Source organism: Gavialis gangeticus, unplaced genomic scaffold (assembly GCF_001723915.1).
Source record: "Gavialis gangeticus isolate Ggan-Ray unplaced genomic scaffold, GavGan_comp1, whole genome shotgun sequence".
NCBI lineage: Eukaryota > Metazoa > Chordata > Crocodylia > Gavialidae > Gavialis > Gavialis gangeticus.
This window is the reverse complement of record NW_017729029.1, coordinates 68,849,968-68,859,730: the sequence shown is the minus strand read 5'-3', so window position 1 is coordinate 68,859,730 and position 9,763 is coordinate 68,849,968. Positions and strand designations below refer to the sequence as shown.

General features: G+C 42.5%; 1 protein-coding gene across 1 annotated transcript; it reads right to left on the bottom strand.

Moving 5' to 3' along the window:
- Positions 1-253: 253 nt before the first annotated feature.
- Positions 254-9,279, bottom strand: NPY5R (neuropeptide Y receptor Y5). The gene is made up of 2 exons (XM_019521736.1): positions 8,926-9,279; positions 254-2,436 (listed from the first exon to the last, which is right to left on the bottom strand). The coding sequence occupies exon 2, from the start codon at positions 2,425-2,427 to the stop codon at positions 1,090-1,092; it is 1,338 nt and encodes a 445-aa protein (XP_019377281.1). The 5' UTR covers positions 2,428-2,436; positions 8,926-9,279; the 3' UTR covers positions 254-1,089.
- Between the last annotated feature and the right edge of the window lie 484 nt (positions 9,280-9,763).

The following is a 9,763-nucleotide window of genomic DNA, read 5'->3' as shown; positions in this document are numbered from 1 at the left end:
TGCAAAAGAAGAGTGGGGGGTGGGGGAAGGTCGCAAAGGAGGCTGGGATGCTGGAGGACAGTGATCTAACTTGAACTGATTGTGGTTAAAGTCCTATACTGATGCCACTGTCTTGCTGACTCAGGATCCTTAATCCATATTTGTTCCTACAAGGTGTTTCAGCATTTCAAAACAGCAGAATATATATGATGAAAACCAATTTTTTTGTTTTTAAAGCAAGCAAACAAACACAACCAAAACCTGCTCTTTCCATCGCTTTTTATTCCCATTGTCATATTTCTCACTACAGTCAGGTCTCACCAGACTAAGTTCATGCTGACCAGAAGCAAAGTGCACTTTAAGGAGCTTTATCAAAATAATGGCAGAAATATATTTTATCTGTGTCCAGGTAAGACTGAAAACCATGTGAAATAATAGGATACCGTAAAATGACCAGAAAAAAGGAGTAATTAGGTGTACTAAGAGGGATGGAAACAGTCTAGAGGATAATGATAACCCGCCCTGTGAATAAGAAAGTCTGTAGAGAAGCAGCCAGAAGATCTGTTGAATTCTGGCAAGTGTGAGGCAGAGGTATGGGCGGAGCAGGAGTCCCATAATCAAATAAGGAGATAAATATGTTCTAATCACACCCAGAAACAGAAATTTATTTGTAAAAAATGGTTAAAATAGTCACATATTTATTCTGAACAATAATCATTTAGCGAAATAAATGTCTGGATTACAGCCTCACTATAATTGATATTGAACAAACAGTTGAAATAATTCATGTTAACTATTGATTTCTTGGACCAAGGTACACCTGAAACAATGTTTGCTTGAGCTGTAAAAATGTGTTTTGTACACTGGGCATGATTTCCTCCAAAGAAATAGGCAAGTAAAGAATAATATTATAATTAACTGATATAATCCTGCTCTACACAAATGCATGAGTCATTCAGCCTGAGTTAACCTTTCACACCCAAAGTTGCTAAATATTGCTAACTACAACTCAGTCACACCTAAAACTGAATATTTCATAGTTCAGAAGGCTCTGAACTATGAACTTTTTTGTAACTTTTTGTTTTACAGTTTATTGTTGAGCTTACAGGATCATGAAATTTGGAAGCATGGAATAAGAGATATCAAATCAGTTTTTATACTGTTGTTAAGGAAGCCATATAAGATGGGATTCAGGCAGCAGGACATCATGCCCAGTAAGTGACATATGCAGTATACTAATTTAAAATGCCTATTAGAAATGAGATGGGCATTAAAATCAGTCACAACATGGAAAAGGTGAAGAGGCATCCAACTGACAGCAAAAACTAGTATCAGAGCTGTCAGTCTGCAGAAAACCCTCCGAGATCTTGTCTTAATTCGAGTGATGGATCGGGATACTGTAATTGCATCCTGCGCATCTGAATTTTCTTCTGGTTTCATCTCAAAGCAGATGGGTACCCCTGGTAGGAACTTACTTGAAGAGAGCTGGCTTCTTTCTGTCCCAGAGGTATCTGGGAGGTTTCCAGAATTATTATTCTGTTGATGCCTTAGAATAGCTGGCATCACACTAGAAGTCTTTTTACTGTACCTTCTTCGGTGTTTTCTGACAAATGTATAACTCCATCCAGAACTGCTGGAGAGCTGTGCCTGGGGTCCACTACACTTAGGTGGATGAAGTGTGAGGTTTATCATCTCATTTTCTTCAAATTTGTTTTCCTTGTTTGACAATTTGGAACTTACACTCCTGCAGACACTAGTATGACTTACAGTTAAACAAACCAAGGGTAATATATACTGCATGAATAATAAAGAAATAGTGAAGCTGATTCTGTATGAATCAGATGGCCATGACTCAATACACAAAAGCCTGTTGCCTAGTCCCTCTAGATTAATGGATTCATGGAGATCTACAATTTTGTGGAAAACTGGCAGAGGGGAGCAAATGACACAACCAACAGCCCAGATGGTTGCTATTAAGAAATATCCATGTCTTGCTGTTAAATTACTAGAAAGGGGTTCTTTTATCATATGGTATCGAACCACAGCAATAGATATTAACATTAAAGTTGAAACCAGAACTGACACACATTGGAGGAAAGGCATAATATGGCACATGATTTCTCCAAACACCCATTGATCGAGTAGGACAGATGTCAAAGTAAAAGGTGAGCAGAACAGCACAACTAAAATGTCAGAAAAGGCCAAGTTTCCAATGAGAATGTTTATTATTGTCTTCTGTTTGCGTTTTATTAAAGCCATTAGAATAAGCAGATTTCCCAGAAGACCAACAAGACTTATAAATGTGTACAACCCAATCAGAAAGTACTGTATGTCATCTACACTGCTCTTATAATCTTCCCAGGCAGAAAAATCAGAACTTTTTGTAGTAGCAGAGGTGTTCTCCTTGGCAAGGGTCGTGTCATTTTGGTCTTTGAGTTCTAAATCCATATTACAGTCCTGCTTAGAATCAGAAAGACATTAATTAGCAGCTGAAGAAAAGATGACACTGATTTTAATCATAATTTACAGAAACATCTTTTTTTCTATTACTTTAGCACATTTGAAAGTATTGTGATAACTATATGTTGTAGCAAATCCTGTATGCCTATAAGCTGACATCCATTTAATTTCCATAAATCTTGGCATATGTTGTACAGCCTACCTAAATCTCAACACCTTGCTTCTCATATTTTGCAGTTACAATTTAAAAGTATGCACTGTAAAATGAGCAATTAAAAATCGCTCAGTGTGGGCAAGACCCTAGACCCCTTATGTGAGTGAGCACTTATTCACAAAAGCAGTCCCTATACAGTCACTGGGATTACTCACAAGAAAAACTGCTCATCAGTGTGGGAGGGGTTCACAATCACAGTTTGGCCATAAGGAAAAATCATTTCTCTTACAGGACAACAAATTACACTGGAAGTATTTTAAAATACCTAATATGTTGAAAGATGGAAATCTTCCTTACCTCTAGAAAAGGTTCCTATTGTCCCACTGAGTTCACTGCCTAGCATGGTAATCCCTGAAATGGTAGTCATATTCAACCTGCATCCCTTAATTTGGAATGTTAATGACATTTCAGGGGCAATGCTATAGCCCTTTCTGAGCATATCTATACATACAAGTAATAGTTTCATAGTTTCATATTGCAAAGCAATAAACTCTGGAGTTTATTGCCATTTGAATGTGCACATGGAAGCATAGCACATTGACCTGGGTTGGAGCAGCCCTAGCTGGTAGGGGGTTGGGGGGGGCAGTGCAGAGGGCTGCTTCTCCCAACCCAGCTCAGTGTGCTGGGAATGGGCTGGCTGGAGTAGGAGGGTGCTTCAGTGTGGGGCTAGCCGGCAGGGAGCCCCCACACTGAAGCACTCTCGTGTCCCAGCCAGCCAGGGCAGCGTCTACATGTGCACTGCTAAGGAATCTTATTCTCCACAGCAGGATAGTACTTGCATTTATATAGAGGCACACATTTAGACACCAAGACATTTATTGCACAGCTAATTTTAGTCTACTGTGCATTAAACATCTCATGTAGACATGTCCATTGAGGCATAATTACCACTAACATCATAGGGAAGTTTGTCACAATAGAAGGGATACAGAGGCTTCTAGATTATTCTTATTATGAGATGTATCTATATAATGCTCATGAAGTGCAGGTTTTAGTATTTAATTATTTCTCAAATAATATTTCCAAAAAACTGAAAAGTGAGGGAAAGATAAAGCACAAAAAAGCCACATGGTCACTGGCAGGTGTTCCTAAATTTTCAAGGATCTTTTGAGCAGAAGTTTTGGAGGTCCTACAAAACAAAGTAAGTGTATACAGTATAGAGAAGCCAGTGCTGTTTTTTTTAAATGCAATGACACTGCAATCTTCATATAATTGTTTACTATTTGGGACATATCTAACACATTAGAATCATAGAAAATTAAGGTTGGAGGTGAACTCAGGAGGTCATCTAGTCTGACCCCCTGCTCAAAGCAAGACTATCCCCACCATATCATCCCAGCCAAGACTTTGTCTAGCTTGATCTTAAAAACCTCCAAGGATGGAGATTCCACAACCTCTCTGGGTGGTCCATTCCACTGCTTTGCTATCCTCGTAGTGAGAGAGTTTTTCTTAATTTCCAACCTAAACCTCCCTTGCTGCAAGTTGAGACCGTTGCTCCTTGTTCTGTTATCTGCCATCACTGAGAACAGCCCAACTCCATCCTCTTTGAAATCATCCTTCAGGTAGCTGAAGGCTGGTGTTAAATCCCCCCTCAATCTTCTCTTCTCCAGAATAGATGCACGTATTTTAGAGGGGGTGGCTTATAAAGGCTATGTGGGTCATACAATAGGCTGCATTTGTAAGGAACCTGCATGTATTGGGGTAACAAAATCAAAGAACAAGGGTGGCTTGAAATTCCTAGAAAGTGGAGGCCTGCTTGTGTAATCTGTTTTAGTGCTTTAAAACTTCGGACAAGTTTACTAGTCCTGAGAGATATCAGTTAAAAGGCTAAAGTAAACTCACCTTTCTCCTTTTTCCACTCTTGTATCTGTTTTCATAGCTCTCCAACCTCTCTGACCACCACAGAAAGAACATTTGACCTTTAAATGGGGAGAAATGCCATACCTACCTTCCTCCAGATGCTAATCACCTTCTCAGAGCATACCTTCTTAGTGCACACTGCCAGCGTAGTACCAGTTCTTCCTCCCCTGCAACCCTCAGCTACACACTGTCTCTTCACAGATACTTTCAGATCTAGAGGACGTGGTAGATTTTGGCGGCAGGAGAAAGCAGTGATACATCTAAGGTAGGGCAGCCGGGGTAGCTGCAAGAGGCACCGACTCATGAGCGGAGGTGGGCACAGAAAAAAATGGCTCCCCTTACAGCTGTGTGATTGTGCCAGCAGCATAGCAGCAGCAGCAGCCAGAAGTCACTCCTGTCCCCACGTATAATGGCTGCCCCAGGTTCCTGGCTATCTCATTATGCCTCTGGGAGAAAATAAAGTAAGCATCCCAGTGGGCCAAGCCAAAATGGCTCCTCTAAAAATTGCTGACTGTCCCTCTTATAAATTACAAACCTACCACTTCCCTTGATCACAAAACTTACCTACATAGGGAGCAGAACCTAGAGACCTGGCCAGCTCTTAGGCATAAAGCACTCTAGAAAGGGCTATTTACCACTCGTTTTCATTCATGTAAAAGTCTGCTTCCTCAGTCATCTAAGGTGAGAACTAGTGGAGGCTTTAAGACCTAACTAGACAAAGCCTTGACTGGGATGATCTAGTTGGGGTTGGTCCTGCTTTGAAGAAGGGGGTTGGACTAGATGATGTCCTGAGATCCTTTCCAACCCTAATTTTCTATGATTCTATTTATTAATGAGTATTATATCCACCATTTTCCCATCATCACGTGAGAGGGAGAATAAATAGATTTTGAATCTAGTGATTTTTTATGACAATTTCACAAGTTTGGGATAAAGTGCTACCTAAACACAAACAGGACAAATGTAAGAGCAGGTGGAGCCAATGTAATAATCTAAATACTTTATTCATTATGTCATGGAGGAGTGCATTAGTTTAAAGTATGAATCTTTTTCTGGTCACTAGTGATATGATTGGATAAACTATACGGTGGATAGAATATCTGGTCCTTAAGGTAGTACTAAAGCAATGTGATTTGCAGGTGAGCTAAACTATACATTACTATACTCCCCATTGTTCAGAAGCTTCTGTGAAGGGACACCTTAATTTGGAATTTGGGGGCATTCTAGTTTTTATGGGTTTTCAGATAAGTACAGCATTTTCTTAAAAGACTTAGCTGAAGTCAGTAATAGATTCTGATTTTTCAGAAATGTTCCTAACTACAAATCACCCCAAAACAGTGGGATCTGCAAGTCACGGCTTTTGCATTATGCTGAAAACTCCATTCTGATTTGTGAACAACATTTTGATGCTGTACTGTTCATGGTGCTGTATCCTAGATTTTTGCACCGTAATGTCCATCTTAGCTGGGACCCTGGAAGATTTGTAAGGAGAAATCCTTATATCTAGCAGAAGAGATCTGTAAGAAAGATGCCAAGGGTCCTGAACTTGGACAACCCTCCTGCAGATAGATACATCTCAGAACAAAAGGTTGTCTAGAGTTCAAGGGAGCTAGGTCTGAAGTTGCACTTCTGGTCACCTGACAGGGATTTTTAAACTTTTAAGTCATCATTACATGAAAAGAGAAGCAGAACTTTCTTTACGAGTTGGCTCTTATTAAACCTAAGGTTCTGTCACCAATCAGCAAACAGAAGAGGAGAGTTCAAGAGGGCCCTTTGACCCTGAAAGGATGCTACCTATGGCCAACAAGCTCTTGAAATGATGAGGATGTTGGGGATAGGTTCTGCATAAAAGGGTTTGTTATTTTTGCCTTGATCTGTGCTTTGATTTATGCAGAAGAATTCACAGACAATCTAGGCAATCTTGTTTTACTTCTTGCAGGTAGCTGAAGGATGAAACTATAAACAAGATAACCCAGAAAGATTAAGTCTGGGTTCAGCATATTAAATATATTGTTGTGTCTTAGAATATGGCACTGGTCATAGGGTCTAGGGAAATGAATGCAGTTGCAGCAAATCCCAGTTACACAGCAGGCCAGTTATCCAGCTGAGCTATGGAAATGTACACTGATGTTATAAGCTATGGTTATAGTTAGGGATCATTGTAATTCAGGCTCTGGCAGGGGGACAAGCTGGCTCCCTGTAGGCTCGCTGGAGCTGATTTCAGGCATTTTTCAGGGTGGGCTCTCCCACACCTCTAATTGGCTGAGAGAACCACTTCTCTGCCATGCTACACAGAGAATGGGAGGGGGAAATTCCTCACCATTCCTGCACGTCAGCAAACCAAAGCAAGGCTCAGCAGAGCCCTGCCGGGAAGGAAGAAGTGCTTGTGCCCCATGCCTGGGTGTGGGAGCAGGCACCCAACATAGTTATGAGTTGGGTTGGAGCAGCCCAGGATGGCAGGGGACCTGGGAAGTCAGCCTACCAGCCTAAGGTTGGTCCCACTGGGCTCAGTGTGCTGTGGAGGGGCTGGCTGGGGCATGAGGGGCTTTAGACTGAGGCTAGCCAGCAGGCAGCCCCTGCACTGAAGCACCCTCAGCTGGGTCAGCATTGACATGTGAGCTGCAGTGCATGAAAAACTACCCTGCTGCAGAGTGTATTAGTTTCCTGAGTCCTAATAGGACTGCATGTGTAGATGATGAGACATTTACTGTGGAGCTAAATAGTCAGCTTCACAGTAACCATCTCATGTAGATGCACCCAGTAAGTCCCTGCTTATGAAGTGTATGCATCTCTGATTAGTTAGTCTATAAGGTGCAAACGTACCCTGCCTTCTGCCTAACTTCAGACTAAAACAGCTTCTTCTCTGTGCTCATACATACATTAAAGCAAGAATATCCATCATGAACTAGAAAATTCCTTCCTTGAATCTGGTTAATTTATACCAAATTACATATTTTAATTTTCACTCATCTTTTTATGAGTACTTTAGTCCTCTTTTTCCTTCCCCAAATTATGCTTCAAGAGGTTTTTGGAAATCTAAATTGATCTAAGGCCTTAAAATGAAAAAGGAGTTTAAAATACCAGCTAATCTCACAGTCTCCTGGCATACTATGTTTAATGTGATTTAAGATTAATCTTATTGTTCTGCCTTAAGACTTTTGATTATTTAAAAATGCAAAATTAAATAATCCATAAATCAGAGTTTTGGAGGATAAATAGGATGCAAAGTTTTTATGTTTGCAGAAGGTTTTAAAAGGGAAAATCTTAAAGATACAAAAGGCAGTTAGGCACCAACTTCCACTGAAAGCAAACAGGAACTAGGTATTACATTTCTCCCTCTGAGAGTTTTCTTCATATTAAATGAGACTCCTCTAGGCATGTGTATTGAAAACTGTCCTTTTCTGGTGTTGTTAATACATTTTAACTCAGCTTTAACTGGTTTGGGCCTGTTTAATCTAGTGTCCATAATTGTTCAGTAATGTTATTAGGGACTAGCAAGCGTTGAACAAATGATAGACTCCCAGAAATTTATCATTAGCCCCATTCACCCCCCACTATTAAACAGAATCTCCCCCTCCCAAAATACACACAATAAAATTAAAACATTACCGCAGTATCAAGGCTGTGCAGTTAAGTGCCCAGAAAATAAAAGAGTTGAACACCGCAGCCTTAATGCTGCTTTGTTGTAGGCAAGTATTATGATGGTCTATGATTACATACCCGCTAATTATCTGTGCTTGTAGAAAGCTCACTGAATTACGCTGTATTGTTTAAGAAACAATGTCATCATGTAAGTAAAGACTATTGTACCACTCGTGAGCCACAGGACAGAGTTAAGGTTGTGCGTTCACATTATACAGATTCAAGAATTAGAGCTACCATTCCAAATGTTTCTGTTCTTTGACTTGTACAATCAGTGCATTCAGCGGCAAACTCCATTTTAAGAACACTTGAGATTTCAAATAAGAGTAAGATCATTTCAACGCTCCACATAAAAGTGGCTTCTTGTGTGCTAATGTGGCATCTGTTAAAGTGGCCAGGGCTGATTTAAAAAAAAAAAGGCAGCTTTCCATCCTGTAAAACAAGACTATAGCTTCCCACTGAAGGCAAACTAATCAGTTAAGTAACAATATCCCTCCAAATGCATGCAAAGGGATGTGATGTAAGGTAAGGTGACCCTTCCCTGATCGAAAAAGGGCTACACTCTGTTGCTAGCTGATGAACTTCTGAGTGCCTATAGAGTAAGGTAACTACCTTCTAGAGATGATGATGATAACATGGTGATAAGGATGCTAATGACCTTAAGATAGGCACCTGCTTTTTTTTTAAATTCAGGGAATCCCGGTAGACGTTAGTTCAAACAAATTAAAAGCAAGGAGTCTCACCCCGGTAATTACATGGTAATTAAGCACCTATCTCATCTGAGGAGATGCCGGTCTCCAAACGCTGCCCAGTGCAATGTCCCCAGCGGAGCCGATAAAAGGATCCTTGTCGAGGTGTCTAGGAGGTGGAGGACGGCAGGGAAGGCTTTCACAAGGCCGGCGTTTAGAAGAAGTCAGAGGACAACATGAGCCGTGACTACGGGTTCAAACGCAAGCCGCTGCCCCCGGACCGAGGGGATCGCGCTAGTCCCGGATGCTGAGGGATCGCCTGTCCCACGGGGACCCGAGAGGACAGCGTCATCCCGGGACCTGAGGGGGACCACCTAACCCAAGGACCGAGGGGATCGCGCTAGTCCTGGCTCCTCAGGGATCGCCCATCTCAGGACCCGAAGGGATCGCGCTAGTCCTGGATGCTGAGGGATCGCCTGCCCACAGGGACCAGAAGGGATCGCCCATCCCAGGGACCCGAAGGGATCGCGTTATCCCGGGACCCGAGGGGGGTCACCTTATCCCAAGGACCGAAGGGATCGCGCTAGTCCTGGCTCCTCAGGGATCGCGTTATCCCGGGACCCGAGGGGGATCACCTTATCCCAAAGACCGAGGGGATCGCGCTAGTCCTGAATGCTAAAGGATCACGTTATCCCAGGGACCCGAGGGGATCGCGTTATCCCAGCCTCCAAGGGGATGGCGCTAGCCCCGGATGCTGGGGGATCGTCCATCCCAGCACCCGAGGGGACGGCGCTATCCCTGGGGATGGAGCAGGGCCGGGCCGAGGGCGCTGCACCCCCAGTCCCCGGCCCCAGGGCAGGCAGACGGCGCCGGGGGCGTCCGCTTCCCCGCCCCAAAGCCTCGCCAGCCGGTTCCGCGG

Coding starts and splice junctions, on each gene's coding strand:
- NPY5R (XM_019521736.1), bottom strand. CDS start 2,427: ATGGATTTAGAACTCAAAGACCAAAATGACACGACCCTTGCCAAGGAG.